The sequence below is a fragment of the Strix uralensis genome, chromosome 6 (genome assembly GCF_047716275.1).
Source record: "Strix uralensis isolate ZFMK-TIS-50842 chromosome 6, bStrUra1, whole genome shotgun sequence".
NCBI lineage: Eukaryota > Metazoa > Chordata > Aves > Strigiformes > Strigidae > Strix > Strix uralensis.
This window is the reverse complement of record NC_133977.1, coordinates 45,740,861-45,757,278: the sequence shown is the minus strand read 5'-3', so window position 1 is coordinate 45,757,278 and position 16,418 is coordinate 45,740,861. Positions and strand designations below refer to the sequence as shown.

The following is a 16,418-nucleotide window of genomic DNA, read 5'->3' as shown; positions in this document are numbered from 1 at the left end:
CTTAAGTTCTCAACTACTCCCTCTTCCACTCAGCTCTTAGTTCGTCCTGTTTCAGTAAATTCTACAGTTTATCAGCTCCTAATTCCTTTATCTAAACATTGGAAATGTGAGACATAAACTGTTGAATGATCTGTCCATTTAAAATACAACTTCTCCTTCCATCTTTGTGTAGTCATTTTGGTTCTTAAGCTGATACTCAAATTGTTTATATTTTGACATACACTGTAACTGTGAAAGCATTTTTAAGTTTTAATGGGAGGGGATATTCTTTTCTTGAATGAATTATCTTTGTAGGAACTACGATTTTCCAGAACAAGCAAGTAAACTTTTGTGTATGTTCTGGCCGTAAACCATAAGCAGGACCTTTGTTTATATGCAGTTGCAGTATCTGATGAAAATAATTTAAGTAGTTGGAATGTTGGATTTTCTACCTCCTCCTCCTTTTCCTGACATTTTTCCATCCCATTTTATACTTCTTTAAAAGAATCTTAGTCTAAGTTGACAAATCAGTATAAGGAGTAGAAGAGAAATGGTTAACAAAGACTAGGAGAGCAAAGAAGACAGAAAAATGTTTTTCCTTTTTATAAAAGATAGATCTTTCACACCTCGTATGTTTGAAGAAACTGGCTTTTGCAATCAACTTCTGCTTGTTGTACTTTAAATTGCTTAGATGTTACGCTGTCTGATCGCGTCCGTCTGCTTAGCTGTGTGTGGAGTCCCAGTCATCATGTTGGGTGGCTCTTGAGAGAATTTTAAACTTTCAAGAATGTTGACATTGTTTCACAAAGTTGTTAATGATTTTTATTCAAAGAGGTAAAATATTTAATGTTGTGTTTCAGTATTTGGGGAATGTTTGATTTCACGACAGGAATTTTGGTCCTCCTTTCCGTAGTTGGCTGTGAGTTTAATGAAGTGGTCTTTTGCAAAAATAAGCTTTAAAGCTATAAACACTGTACCCTCTTGATATAAACAGGGGACCTTTTCAATAAAGCATGGAGAGTCTTGCAAAAAGAAAGCTGCCAAAAATTTGTCCCTTTCAGAGACTTTGCACTAGCAGACTACTTCAGACATACATGCATTTTAAGAGAGAATTCTATAACTATGTTAACTATGTTGAGGTTATTTTTCCTCCAGGTGTTCGGCAGGGTTTAAATCTGTGCCTTGAAGCTTGTTTCCTTCTGTGAAGTGTTCTGCAAAGTGAGAAGTGGTTGCATTTAAAAAAAGAAAAAAGACATTGTGATCTAGCATGTGTTGAGCCGAAAATGAAGTAATTTTTTATTTAAATGCAATGATAAAAATGGTATAAATTAGTTGCTCTGTTATATTTCATCTGTGTTTCTTGTACATTTTTAGGCCTAGAAGAAATTGCAAAAGAAAAAGAGAAGTTAAAAAAGGTAGAAAGCATGCATATCAAAGAAGAAGAATTTGATACGGAAGAAAAATTACACTGTTTAAATACAACTCACTGTGAGCAAAAGGAAGATCTGAAAGAAAAGGACAACACGAATTTGTTTTTACAAAAGCCTGGGTCATTTTCAAAACTCAGCAAACTGTTAGAGGTAGCAAAAATGCCACCTGAATCTGACATTATGTCCCCAAAACCTAATGGCAGTGCAGCAAATGGCTGCACGTTATCTTACCCAAGTAACTCAAAAAATGCTCTCTGCAGTCTTCAGCCCACTGTATCACAAAGCGCCATGGAGAAATCTGATTCTAATAATCTTTTCAGTCCTAACGCAAGTGGGACAGGAAAGTTTTACAGTTCTCCACTAATTCCAAATGATCAGTTGTTAAAGACTCTTACTGAAAAGAGCAGGCAGTGGTTCAGCCTTTTGCCAAGGGTTCCCTGTGATGACATGTCCGTTACCAGTATAGATGCACCAGCTGCTGCCACATCACTTACTCCTCAGTCGCATCCACCATCAAAGTCACCTTCACCCGTTCCATCACCTCTGCTGGGCTCAACCTCTGCGCAGAGTCCCATGGGATTAAGTCCTTTTGCACTGTCACCACTGCAGGTAAATAAATGAATTTTTGAATGCTCTCAATTGGCTGTGCTTACGTGGGCAGAATTTCTGTTTAGACAAATTGTTTCACAGAAGTGCTATCCTTGTATCTTCATTTCTTTGGGTTTTTTTCTGTTTCTAAATGTTACCTAATTCCGCGTTACAGATGCTTTACAATGCTAAGAAGTTTTTTTATCAAAAAATGATTAAGATAGGTAAAATTAGGTAAGCTGCTGTATGATATTTTATATGCGTATTTCAGTAATTTAATTTGGCTTTTAGGAGGTTGGCCACTGGTATTAAATGAAAAGCAAATAAATAAATAAAAACTAGTTTTCAGAAATGTGACACACCACACCCTCCCCTTAAAAGCTGTTATTTTTTAAGTGTTAACAGGGCCCTAATAAGGAGTATTACACATTAGCGTTGCATTAGTTTTTCTTAAACTAATGAAAGTACTGAGTAAAAGCCTCCTTTATGTTTTGATTATTGTTTGACAAATAGCATCCTAATAATAATTCAGGTTTCTTGGTAATAATTAGTAATGGTAGTTGTGATTGTGTTAACAATATATTCTGTGTAGCAGATGAAGACTGGACTACCTATAATGGGACTTCAGTTCTGTGGATGGCCTACAGGAGTTCTTACTTCAAATGTTCCATTTTCATCATCTTTACCTGCTCTTGGATCAGGATTGGGATTATCAGAAGTGAATGGTAACTCATTCTTGGCATCTAGCGTTCCTGCAAGTAAAAGTGAATCACCAGCGCTCCAGACTGAAAAAATAGCTTCTGCCCCTTCTACAGCAGTTGAAGTAGCCAAACCAGTAGATTATCCTAACCCAAAGCCTATACCAGAAGGTAAGTATAACACAGCAATAAGATGGAACTCTGTGAAGGGTAATTTGTATAGTGCCACTAAAGCGTTACAATTTTTTTTTTTTTTAGTTTGCCTATTGAATTTGCACTAGATGATTTCTCTAATCTGATTGCGTGTGATCACATTAAAAATGCCTGCAAAGTTGTTTATATGCTTGTCTTGATTTAGAAATGCAGTATGGGTGGTGGAGGATTACTGATCCAGAGGACCTAAAATCTTTGCTTAAAGTGCTGCATCTCAGGGGAATAAGAGAAAAGGCTTTACAAAAGCAAATACAGAAACACATGGATTATATCACTCTGGCCTGCATCAAAAATAAGGATGGTATGTAATTGATATTTATGTTACGCATGGTGTTTGGGTGTAAGATGATGGGCATAGAGCTCTATGAGATGTACTTGGATGCAGAGTTAGTGTAGCGGCTGGAGAAAAAAGGTAAAGGTCTCATGGTCTGCAGTTGCCTTTTCACCAGCCTTGTTCTGGAAGGTTACAGGATTGGAGAAATCCCATTTAATATAAATTGCTCCAGTGGCATAAGTGTTGGTAACCTTTTTAAGCTCTTTCCATCTCTGTAATGCTCTAGTTTAGCCTGTCCTTCCCCTTCTTGCCTTTAAATTGCAAGTTTGGAAACCTACAGAATTTGTTGTCCATATTGGGTATCTTAAGAGTACTACTCTTTTACAACAGTTCAGCATTGGACTGGAGTGACAGGTAAATCAGCTTGAAATTTACTCAAGAGAAGTTATAATACTAATTAAAGTAATAAAAATGTGATTCTCAAATACAGTTGCAATTATTGATATCAGTGAAAATGAAGATAACCAGGTAACTCGAGATGTTGTGGAAAACTGGTCAGTAGAAGAACAAGCAATGGAGATGGATCTTGCCATTCTTCAGCAGGTGGAAGATCTAGAGAGGAGAGTTGCATCAGCTAGTTTACAAGTTAAGGTAAAACCAACTTTTAGTAAAATGTCTCTTTAAAATAACGGTAAGAATTAAAGCAGATAGTAGCAGTCCTTTTGTTGTTGGTAAGTGACTTATTCCGTCTCTAATTGTCTGCAAATAAAACAAATCCACTGTAGCAGTATCATGGATATTTGTGTTGATACATTTTATTGCAGTTAAATCTTCAGCTGAAGGTGCTCAGAATGGCAGTTCCTGGAGAGTGTTCTCGTACAGTGTGCAGTTCCCTGCACATTTTGTTAACCTTCTGTGAATGCAAAGATTTTACTGCATATAGATAGCTTAATTATAGTGGGTTTTGCCACAGTTCTGCCTGATTTGGGTGATTGCTGCTATTAATGCTTTCAGAAAAGCCTACAAGTACACCATAATACTCTGCTTGAGTGTTGTAGTCATGGAGAAGATGTGGTGATTGTGAGTGTGAGAGAGTTAAGAATTCACTGGCTTCCGTTACAATTCGGAATTTTTCCAAGGTGGGTGTGAGGATATCAAATTGCATGTGTTTGGTTGCAATACAGATGTAGTATTGGGATGTAGTTTGTTCTAGGGGTGGATGTTGTTTCTGTGTGATCAGCTGATACTGTCTCCTGAGCCTGCTGGACAGACAGACCTATTCTGGTGTTTCGCCCAATAGAACAGGATGTGTCAGAAGCAGATAAGAACGCAGACTGTTGCAGAAAGGTCCTTCAGAAAGTCTGGTAATGCTTGTATTTTTTGATTAATTATTTTAGTTCTCTGGATGTTTTGGAAACTGTCTCTACAGATGGATTACAAGTAACCAAGATCTTCTGGAAACAGCGCTCCAGTTGCTTAGTTTGATTCCTCTGTTTGCACGCTAAGTTAACAGCAACCAGTAAACGCACAAACCTTTCTATTAACATAGGGTTGGCTGTGTCCTGAACCTGCGTCAGAGAGAGACGACTTGGTATATCGTGAACATAAGTCAATTACTAGATTGCACAAGAAGCACGATGGGGATTGTGCTGGAGGCGGAGAAGGCAATACCAGCTCTCTAGAGCGGAAGAGTGACAACCCTCTAGATATAGCTGTAACCAGGCTTGCTGACTTGGAGCGGAACATAGAGCGAAGGTATCTGAAGAGCCCCTTAAGTACCACCATTCAGATCAAACTGGATAATGTGGGCACAGTTACTGTCCCTGCTCCTGCACCATCCATTAGTGGTGATGGTGACGGGTAGGTTATTGAGATTAACTTGAAAAATTATTGTGCTTCTTTGCTAATTGGAGCCTATTTTCTTATTGCCTGTTATCTATGTACTTTCTTGTATGTCTGTGATCCATATGGATCATGTTACTCTGCATGGTGCTTTGTAAAGATATTTTTTTGTTACGTTTGTTGATAATCTTGCAAAGTTATCTTACATTTAACTGGTTGTGACTAAGCTTTGAGGCACGTAGCCACAGTCTGTGCACTACATGAAATTTAGTTGCTTAAACCTTATACTTATTGGCTGTGTACGTTTTGTCATTGCTTGGCTTTCAATGTGATAATGATTGTTCCACGTTTAAACATAAGCAAACACGGATGTGACCTACTTAATTTCTCTGTATTTCAATGCAGAACTGAAGAGGATATTGCTCCGGGGCTAAGGGTATGGAGAAGGGCATTGTCAGAAGCGCGCAGTGCTGCACAGGTAGCTCTGTGCATTCAGCAGTTACAGAAATCAATAGCATGGGAAAAATCTATTATGAAAGTTGTAAGTGGCTTTAACTTTTTTTAAGAAAAATACTGTAACTAAACTATTTTTGCTATATCCTATTTTCCCACTTCAGGCATTTTAAGATACTGAGGTTCATAATGCATTTCTTACTACTGCGTGTAAAACTTAATACAGTTAAACTGTACACTGTGCACAGTTAAGTATAAGCCTAACGGAAAAGATTGTCCCTCGCTTGCCAAATTCAGCATCCAGAACTTTCTAAGATAAAAATCCCCTGTAACTGGTTGCTTTATTGAAGATAGTAATTACTCTTTGTTGTTAACATTTAGGTAAAAAAAAGAGTCATTTCTGGCTCCATCTGATGGAAGATACTCTATCTGATGGATTATTTCTGATCTCATCCGTGACATAAGCTTTATGGAGGTTCAACATGACACATCCCAATTAAGGACTTTATTTTTCAGAAAGTTGAGATGCTCCAAATGTGTGGCTTCTTTGCATGCGCACTTCTCGCAGCTGAACATACAAATTGGGCAAGTGTGTGAGCAAATAGGCTGAAGTACCTGTTTCCTTGTACACTTAACAAGTAGATCTGTGTTAACTGTATATACAAAGAAGGCATGCAAAATGCATGTATCAAAATTTGCATGGACCTTTGAACCTCAAATTTCTGAAAACAAACCTATTACTACAGCAGTAGCGATTATGATGTGATTAAGTATGACCAGTGCTATGCAGTGGGTGGCAAAAGTGATTCTTCCATTAGTGGTCTTTTCCATAATTTTTTAATTTCTGCCAGTCCTATAGGGTTTCTAATTACATCTGGACAATTAAAGGATGATTTAACTAAAAACTGTAGTGGAAGGCTGTACCTCTGAGTTTTTATAGCTACCAAATTTAAAGCTGTGTATTTAGAGCAAAAAGTTTTAAGAATTTAGTAGGAGCACCTGAAGAGGTATTTGAATGTTTCGAGGTGTTGTAATTTATTATCCGGGAAAAACGTATCATTCTGAATTTGACTGAAATGTCCTGTGCATTTAATTACACAGTAAGCATAAGTATTTGATGAAAACGTGGAGAAAATATTTAAGTTCCTGAAAAGTCCAGATATAGAAGAGTGTCAAAAGCACAATACATTAGATATTTTTAAGTTAGTGTGAATTTAAGGAAGCGCTGGGATCATTTGTTTTGCCTTATTGAATTTGTTCATGGTGGCCTTTGGATAAGATCTTTACTGATTATTATTTGAAAGTACTGTTGTAAAATAGCAAATATTTTTAAGAAATAGCAATTTATACATGAAGTATAAGTGAAGAGCAGATTCGTGAGAGAGTATGTGTGGGCCAGGTGATTTTGATAGGTATAAGATACCTTTACTTCTCATAGACATTAATTAAATACAAAAAGTATTCATAGTTTTGTGTGCTGTAGGACACCTGTCTTATAATGTGTTCCCAGATTTAGCCTTTAGATTAGTTCCTCACATACCGCATATATTCTTTTACAAATATGATCATGAGTAGACTCTGGAAAAACGAAAGGAGAAAAACTTTGAGAACGAATTTGTGTGTTTGGAGGGGAAGGGTAATTTAGGTACCATTCCTGTGTTTCAAGTTTTAAAAATTGAAATAAAGCCATTTTTCATGTATTCTAGTACTGCCAAATTTGTCGAAAGGGAGATAATGAGGAACTGCTGCTCCTTTGTGATGGCTGTGATAAAGGCTGTCACACCTACTGCCACAGACCCAAGATCACCACCATACCAGACGGTGACTGGTTTTGCCCTGCCTGCATAGCAAAGGTAGTACTAACTAACCATAAAGTGAAGTGACTCACGGTGACCTTTTTGTAGATGGCGGAGTTACAGGTCTGCCAGTGCTTTTTTCAATGAAAATATGTTTTATGTTGGGCTGTCATTAAATAATGAGATTAATAGTTTTATTTAACTTGGACTTTAGTGGCAGTAAAGGATACAGATTTGTTTGGTTTAAACTCTATTTTTTAAATGTAAGTAGGTGCAGAATTTTCTTGCTGATTGAATACCATAGTTTTTTATTTCTCTTTCAGAATATTTTCATTATTTGTCTTTCAAGCTTCATTCTTAAGTGTTGACAGACCAGTGTCTTAGATTCTATTTGAAAAGAAATGCTTAGTAAATATATTTTGTCATTTTTGTACAGCATACTTTAGTTTTACTTCTTTGATACACAGTACATTTGAGAGAGAGGCTACGTATATTTCCTGTGTGAGGTTTGGCCTTTTTTCCCCCCTCCCAAGAAAAAGAGTCTAAATAGAAGTCGAGGATAATTCTATTCAAATGACTGAATTAGCAGTTAAGTTATTGTTTAAAAGTCTGTTACCTGTGAATACTGTAACTGAAGAAATAGCTTTACAATAAATACTCAATTTTGTATTTTCTTTGGGTATTGTCAACGTGATCCTTTTTTCTGTGCATCTTTCACAAAGTAATAAGGAAGACAAATTGTATTTTAAACCATTACGTGCAACAGAAGTAATAAAAACAGGTTACTGTTAAGAATTGATTGTGTAGTAGTTTATAAGGGGTTAACTCATGCTGTAACTTTTTCTGTCATTATCATGATTATATTACAATTTACCTTGTTACAAAGATCGAAATTACCCTATCATGCTATAATTTACCCCATCACTTCTCATAGTGTTTCCCTGCCCTCTCCTTGTGTGTTGTGTCCCACCCCGCACCCCCCATGCCCCCCGCCCCCAACTACTGGGTTTAGTATAACAGAAAAAGTTTTTCCTCAGGTGTTGGTTTTTTTTTTTCCCTGCTCCAAATTTGGCTGAAAGCTGGAGATTTAAAGGTGACAGAAATTTAAGGTGAAATTCCATCAGAACTTTAAAACATGTTGAATATTGATTCAAAATTCTGCAAAACATTGAAACAGTTTTGTTGAAGACTATGTATAAACCATGCGGTCCTGATTTAACTCAGCTTTTTTTTTTTCCCTTTGTCTAAAACAAGAAAAACATCAACATCTGCCATTCCCACCTGCTTAGAATTAATATTCACAGAATGTCTCTAAGTCAGGCCTTAGGTGATGACAGTGGGTCTGTTCTCATTGCCTTACATTGTGTTTTTAACCAAATGGCTGAAGATCAACATTCCTCATCACTTGCTGTGTGAACTGATGTACTTGACTGTTTTTCTGTCCTTGGACCAAGAACATAGTTGTAATGTTAAAAGAGTACAATTATTTACAAATCTTTCTAGTGTTCTGTGTTAAAAGGAATTCTATACACAACATACATTTTTCCACATTCAAGCATTCATTCATGATCTGATTTGTACAAACTGACTAAATTTTTCACCATGCTAATTAAAATCAGTAGCAAATGTTTAAGAAAGTTATTTATGACGTTTGTGAAATAAAGGAATTGTCTAGTAATGGTTTTCAGTAGGTAGCAAAATCTGCATATTCTTAACTCTGAAAAAGACCATTATAAAAATACAGTTCTAGACAACTTTAAAACCAAGTGGTATTTTGGTAGGAGAATATAAAATACGTTACGGTTTAAACTAGATAGTTCAAACTATCTCAACTAGTTGTAGTAGCACAGAGAGTTTAGTACTTTTGATACTGGCTCTCTTCATGAAAATTGTTTTCTGTCTTTTCATTCTTTGTCTGTCAAGTGAGTCTTTTCAATGGTATCATGTGCTTGACTTCACATTGCATTGACAGGCAAAGTTTCTGTTCTAATGATCAGAGTGATGACTTCAAATACTGTGCTGCATTATGATCCTGTCAATACCCATCATAACTAACTTTTTAAATCTTAAATATATCCCTTAGTTTTATCTTACTGTCTATACATAGTTCTGTATTAAATAACGTTCCTTTTTCCCACTTCGTAGCACTGTATTGTCATACTCCTTTTATGTTCCCCTGTAGTTGTCTTGTAGCCAAGCTATTTATATCTTTCATATCTAGCTTTTAATCTTTAAATCAGTTGATTCTGTCCCTGACTTTTTAAAAATTCTTTTCCAGTTTTCCGTATCTTGAAAATAATATGGTGGCTTGAAAATTAATATACTGTTCCAGCTGTGGTTATATCAGTCTTTTAGGAATAGACAAATATTTGTCTAAAACTATGCCAGTGTGGTTTGTTAGGAGGTACTGTTCCATCAGTCTGAAGGTCAGGTGCTTTTATATTGTCACAAGTTGAGAACCTACATCACTGGTAACAGGAATTTCTACAGCCTTACTTGCCTTTAGAGAAGAACAAAAAGAGAATAATTTTTTATATTAAATACTTTAATTGTTTTGGTGCTTCTGTCTGATCTTTGTTGCTGTCTATCAATAATAACAGGCTTCTGTAATTTCTTGGTTATTGCTTATTTCGGTTTTCTCTATTGTAGGCAAGTGGTCAAACTCTAAAAATAAAAAAACTTCAAATCAAAGGGAAAAAAAGTAACGAACAAAAGAGAAGCAGGAAATTAGCAGGAGATACAGAGGATGAAGACTCTGCAACTACAAGCGCCTCCTTAAAAAGAGGAAAAACAGACCCCAAAAAAAGAAAAATAGATGAAAATGTTTCTGTAAGCCAATTAAAGCAAGAAAATTTCACTGCTACTAAGAAACCTAAAAGAGATGACTCCAAGGACCTGGCTATATGCAGGTAAAGTGACACATTCTAAACTTGGGTAAGTGTTGCTGAAACAAGTAGTGCCCAATTCTTTTTATCTGTGTTCTGGGGAACAAGAACCCTATTCTCTGTCATGTATCCCCACACAGGCTGTGGTAATTTGAATGTATATATAGAGGATTTAATGTGTGCGTGCTGGGAGTAACTGCTGTATTCGGTAATGAAGCCCAGGAGGAAAGTACCTAATGTCAGAATGTGCTCTGTGAAATTTCCTCCTCTGTGCCCTTCCAAGAATGGGAAGAAGGAACCCCGCTAGCGGTGGTGCTGGCAGCGTTCTCGGCTGTAGCAGCGATGACCATCCACTGTGTCCAGAAGGCGTTGTGCTGCAGAGGAGGGGACAGGAGCAGGAATGCATCTGTTTTGGTAGCATCGTGGGTCAGTCAGAAGGGACATAGTTCAGCTTCATCGGTTTTGGAAAGCCAGTATTAGCACCTGTTTTACAAATGGTTTACAGTGAGGTTCGAAGTATTGAAGTTGCAGGGCCATGTTTTTCTTTTAGAATGTCGATCACTAGGATTTCATCTTACATAGGCTGCCTGGAGAGAACTTAATGCTATTTTAAACGCTCAGCGAAGATGTCTTTAATGACATTGTTCTCAGCCTTGCACAGGGCACAGAATAAAGTGCTTTCCTTTTACGAAGGTTGGCAGTACATGACCAATTTGTGGAACAGTGAAAAACCTCTGTGAATGTATGAACAGCTTAAAAATACTGATTTAAACCCTTACTTTATTCAGCATGATTCTCTCAGAATTGGAAACTCATGAAGATGCCTGGCCTTTCTTACTTCCTGTAAACTTGAAACTTGTTCCTGGTTATAAGAAAGTTATTAAAAAACCTATGGACTTTTCCACCATTAGAGACAAGCTAAGTAGTGGACAGTAAGTAAACCTACTGTAAATTTTACTTCACATTTTAAAAATATTTAAACATTTAAATATAGTACATTTTTAAAAATTAGTTAAATTATTTTGATCTGCCTGTTCTGGCACCTCTGTGATTATTTCTACAGTCAAAATAAAAATTCTTAACTGTATATACTTTTGTCTTTGCCATGTCTAAGTGAAATAACATGTCAGGTGGGAGAACGTGTGGAACTGGCTGAAAAACAATAAACCTGCTGGGTCAAATGCACAAAATCAGTCAACAGGAGAAACTTTTTTTCCTCGTCTCTTCTCAATGAGACATTTTAGTGTTGTGACATGTAAGCAAGAATCAGCTGTGTGGGCTTTAAGCTAATGGAGTCCCTGTAATGTTGTAGCTGCGGAGTGAAGTGGTGCCCCTGTTGTGGGAAGCCAGGTAACATTCCAGTAATGGTGGTTAATCATTTTATAGTCCTGGAATTAGACTGCACAACTTCTTAAAAAAGAGAAAGGCACTATATGCTTCTGTTCCCCTTCCCTCCCTGTTATGTCCCTGTGCTCTAATGACTCCCCACCACCAAAGAAAATTTTGTCATCCATAAAGATCGACCCTCTTCAGCATCTGTCAGCTCCACACAAAGCAGGTTTCCTAGAATAACATAAGGGGCTTTTTAACCTCTTCAGGCTTTTTCTCCCTTGAATCTGAGATTTAAATGCTCCACACGTGCTCACTTATATTGGTAGACTTGTAAATTTTACTCTCTTTTTAATAATTCCTGTGAGTACTGGAACACTATTTGGGTCATGTATGTTCAGGATAATAATAACAAAGAATGTTACAGATTGATCCAGGCAGCTGCTTTTTTTGTACCTGATTGTCCTCTTTTAGGTAAATGCAGCTGTACTCAGCACTTACTTTGGAAGGACTTGAGCCCAAGAGTAGATGAATAAATGGAAAATAGCCACAGCATTTTTAACTAGAAAGCTATTGAAGGGGGAAGTTGATTTTTAAAATGTTTGTTTTCCAGTACAGGCTTGAAATATTCTACCTGACAGAGTTTGTGAGGAAAATAGCAAATACAATGATGGGACAGTATTTCCTTCCACTGATGTTCATTTTCTTGTTAATATTTAAATTAGAACTAAAAAATTAAAAGTATAATTAACATATAAAGCCTTCATTGAATATTCTGTGGCTGGTTGTAAATTCACTGATGCGTTAAGGTAGTTCTTTGTCATGTAGTTGAAGTGTTTTTCCCCTGTGATTCTCCATGTTGCAAAAATCATTCACCTTTTTCTTCTTTCAGGTACCCTAATCTTGAAGCATTTTCGCTAGATGTCAGGCTTGTTTTTGACAACTGTGAAACCTTTAATGAAGACGATTCTGACATAGGCAGGGCTGGCCACAACATGAGGAAGTATTTTGAAAAAAAATGGACAGAGATTTTCAAAGTGAGCTGAAGTTACCAGAACACTTTTTTCTTTCTTTGGTTTTGGTTTGTTTTTTTTTTCTCCATTAAATGAGGACTGATAAGACCAGCAATGTGAACTGTATTTACATGAAAGTGCAAGGCACATGCATAACTAATGACTGTTTTTTTTTTCCTTTAAGATATCACAGAGTTGTGATACTAGTTCTAAAGGCTTCACTCCTACAGCAACCATGGCCCCTCGGTTATTGGTTTGTGTGTTTTAACAAACTAATTTAGGTAGAACAGGGAAGCACACCCAAAGAATTTCAAAGAAAGGGGTGTTATAGTGCAATAGCAATTTAAAATATATCAAAACGCACTGAATATTCAACCACCAGAGCTCTACTCGGGGAAATGGTTCTCTTTTCCCTTTCAATAAATATCTATTTTTCATTTTTTTACTTTGTAGTTTATTTTTTAGTGAATGTATTTAATTTTATGAATTATTTATGATTATACAGCATTCAGAATCTTCGTTTTCTGTGAAAAGGAAGAATTAGAAAATTGCTTTAAATCTTGAAAATACAACAAGGAATGTTTTAAAATATAAAACAAAGCCAAGTAAAACTGTTTACACTGATGTGCTGTAAAAGCACTAAAAATTAAACTTTACTGTAGAGTTACAAGTACATTTATATATATGTTGCTGCATCACTTGTGTAGTTAAATTGTATTTCAAGACAGTGAAGAAAAATTGAGACATGTATATACTGTTCATTATTGTTTATATTAAGTCTTGTTTTAAATATGTATGATGTGTACATATTGTTTGCAGACATTATTGTTTATGCCTTAGGAGGACGGTAGCATTTTATTTTAGTCTTAAGGTAATTATAGCTATATGGCTTGTACAGTAATTATCCTCTACCAACACTGTGGAGTCTCCTTAATCTTGGTAGTGCCTGCCTTTAAAACAGGGTGTAGGGGATATTAGTTTTCCATTTTTCTATTTTGTTATATAATTTCAAGCCACCACGGCCTCAAATTCAAGTATAATCATTTGTATCCATGTGGAATAAAATTGTGACAATTTCCTACGCACACAGTATTTTTTCATAGAAACATTTCCCTCCATTTGCCTTGCCACAGAAATAACAAAAAAGACATTTGTAACCACTGTGTTTTATCTACTGTGTGTTGTGGTGGCCTGTTGGGGCAGATAGATCAGAATTTTTTTTGTACTAATGTAAGAGTACTTGAAGTTTTATTTAAAAGAAATGTTGTGGAAAGGTAGCATTCTTTTTCTTTTCCTTTTTTAGGCGTGTTATTTTTCACTAGTATGTGTGGCACGGATACAATAAAAGACTGTTTTGGAAACCAGCTTTTCTTGGCGATTTTAATACTTCAGATCCTGTGTATACAGGAATTTTTTTAATAATGTCTTGGGAGTCTTGCATTTAACATTCAGTTCTTCTCATGATGCATCCAACTCTCCTGGCCTTTTAATGGTGATTCAGAAGAAGCAAGTGCAGCTGAATGAGCGTAAATCACATCAGCTCAGGCCTCCAGGTGTAACGTCGGGCTGCCGGGTGCTGGACCTGTTGCTGCCAGCCCTGTTCGCTGCTGTTACAGCGTGAACGCACATGAGAATGTCAATACAGGCCACATGTAATGTTCTTAAAACCACTGTTCGTGCAAGGTTTTGTCCTTTTTTTTGGTCTGTAGAAAGGCATGAGTCGTAATTCTTGCTCTGACTGAAGAAAACGGAGGAATTACAAATGAATACTGTGGAACCCCGATACCTATAGCTCCCTCATCAAGTAATGGTTTTGGGGTTTTTTTGAGGGACAGGTGGTGTTTTTTGATTTTCAACAAAGCCTGCCATGTTTCATCTTAGAGCCGTGTTTTATATACTCCCTTGTGATTATGCTTCTTGTCTCTGCTGAGAAAGAACAGTCAGTGCCTGGTTTTTAATAAAATCTTTGGTACCGTTGCCCTCCCCAGAACATCTTGTTCAATAATACTTTGCTTTTCTAAAGTCCTATTGGAATAATTCATGTTACCTAGAATAAAAAATTCGCATTTGGGTGTCAGGCAGTCTTGCATTCTAACATTAGCTCCACCACTGACTGCTTCACACCTTTCCTTTTCATCACCTTTGTGAAGACTTCAATAGAAAGGTTTGCTGACATGTTCCAGAGATTTGAAGATTAATCAGTGTTTTGAACATATGTTGGTAGGCTTGTAAGAGTGTTTAAGTGTGCTTAGATTATTGGGAAAACTATTTATTTGATGCAAACCAATTTTTTTTCCCTCAGGTTCTGTACTGGCTAATGTTTTACCTGCCATACTACATCTAGTATTAGTTTTCTAAGAATTCAGAACAACATTACCAGCTACGCTACATCATAGTTGCATTTTTCCACTTGTATCCTCATTCAGCTGAACAGCTGGGAAGGTTGAGGCGATAACAGCTACTGCAGCAGTGACAGCGAGACAGCATCACCTCTCCTGACATCGCCAATGTATTGCTTTGCTCACTAGCAGCCAGTGTCTTCATTACTATTTCGGTAAAATTAAATTTACAGCAATTATTATACTTGAATGGCAAGCTTGAATCATACACATGCCATCATATATCTCCACAGAAAAGAGCAGGGATTTAAATTTAACCACTAGAAAGATGTGCTTTTCTTCCTTGCTAACTTCCTCTCCTGTTGATGTTTCTGTCTGTTTTCTTAAAGTGTTCCAGTGTGCTCTCTTCCTTTCTAATGAAGTATGCTGGTCTTAGTTCAGAGAATTTACTGACGAGCTTTCAAACTCTTTATTTTAATGGTGCTCAGCAAGTGTTCTGGTTTTGAGTGGGTTCTCTTTTGTCTCATGGCATCTCTTTGAAAAAAATTGGATGATATAAAAGCAGCTGAAAACCAGAAGTTGAAGTTGTCTTGAACAAAATATCTTTAAAAAGAGGTCTAAAGCTTTTTCTTTAATATTTTTGTATGATTTCTGTATTTTTCTAAGGACAATTAGAAGGGTAGAGGTGCTCTGTTAACTGAATGGGCACAGACATCTGAGGAAGTGTCATTTCATATAATATGCTGAATGGGTGGCGTAGGGCATTTTGTTTATTAAACTTGTATCATTCCTAGTTGTCTTAGATTTACCAAAACATGCCTGCAAACTGAGGGCTCAAGACTGAAATCAGGAACACCACAATTATGCTGTTTATGATTATGTAACTCTTTTTGAACTAGCTTGAGCTTTAGAACTTCAAAGTTAACCAGAATTTTTTATAGCTGGTATGTACATTCAGAAAAATGAATGTGTTATCTTTTATTACTTTTATTATTTTTAATGTCTTTTGCTTGTATTGTTCAAACTAATCATCATTACTAGAACTGATAGTTAAATTACTGGTCATGTTACTGATTCACAATGTATTTTAGTGAGTAATTTCAAGTTCCCATCCGTAAAATATTATGGGACGGTCTTTTAAGTGTATTGGTGTGGTGTTCCCAGTCCACGCAATTTTAAGTGTGTAGTATTCACAATCAACTGTCTACCCAGCTCTTCAGTAAGGAAGTCTCTAACAATTGATAGCAGGTTAAGGCCATGAGGTGTTTTATTTAGTAATGTATAATCTTACGGATTGTTAAATCAGTGCAGAACGTGAGGCAGGCTCAGTAGCCATCCCCTAGGATTCAGAATAATTAATGGGCAGTCAATCAGCCAGTGGATCAAACAGCGTGCGGTCAGGTAACACGTGCTGTAAAGCAGAATGTAGATCCTACGGATTCAGACATGGAAGGCAGAACACTGACAGAAAAGGGAATGGTTCCTGGGCAGAGAGTGACTCCAGGAAAATGACTTCGTTTTCCTCCAAAGGTATTTTGCATGAGTTTCTAAGTAGTCCTGTACCTGGCTCTGAGAAGGG

General features: G+C 36.6%; 1 protein-coding gene across 15 annotated transcripts in view; it reads left to right on the top strand.

Annotated features, from left to right (window-relative positions):
* The window catches only part of BAZ2B (bromodomain adjacent to zinc finger domain 2B), a 157,687-nt gene extending 142,606 nt beyond the window's left edge, over positions 1–15,081 (top strand). For 7 of the 15 annotated variants that reach the window (XM_074873917.1, XM_074873921.1, XM_074873919.1 and 4 more), the window contains 11 exons: positions 1,354–2,018; positions 2,590–2,866; positions 3,054–3,209; positions 3,673–3,833; positions 4,732–5,042; positions 5,430–5,565; positions 7,184–7,330; positions 9,923–10,182; positions 10,947–11,090; positions 12,380–12,524; positions 14,803–15,081. In XM_074873917.1, coding sequence (XP_074730018.1) covers positions 1,354–2,018; positions 2,590–2,866; positions 3,054–3,209; positions 3,673–3,833; positions 4,732–5,042; positions 5,430–5,565; positions 7,184–7,330; positions 9,923–10,182; positions 10,947–11,090; positions 12,380–12,524; positions 14,803–14,844 — 2,444 coding nt within the window. In that variant the 3' untranslated portion in view covers positions 14,845–15,081. Of the gene's footprint in view, positions 1–1,353; positions 2,019–2,589; positions 2,867–3,053; positions 3,210–3,672; positions 3,834–4,731; positions 5,043–5,429; positions 5,566–7,183; positions 7,331–9,922; positions 10,183–10,946; positions 11,091–12,379; positions 13,865–14,802 lie in introns of those variants that run through there. The other 8 variants (XM_074873926.1, XM_074873925.1, XM_074873924.1 and 5 more) reach the window with 5 other exon arrangements.
* The last annotated feature ends 1,337 nt before the right edge of the window (positions 15,082–16,418 follow it).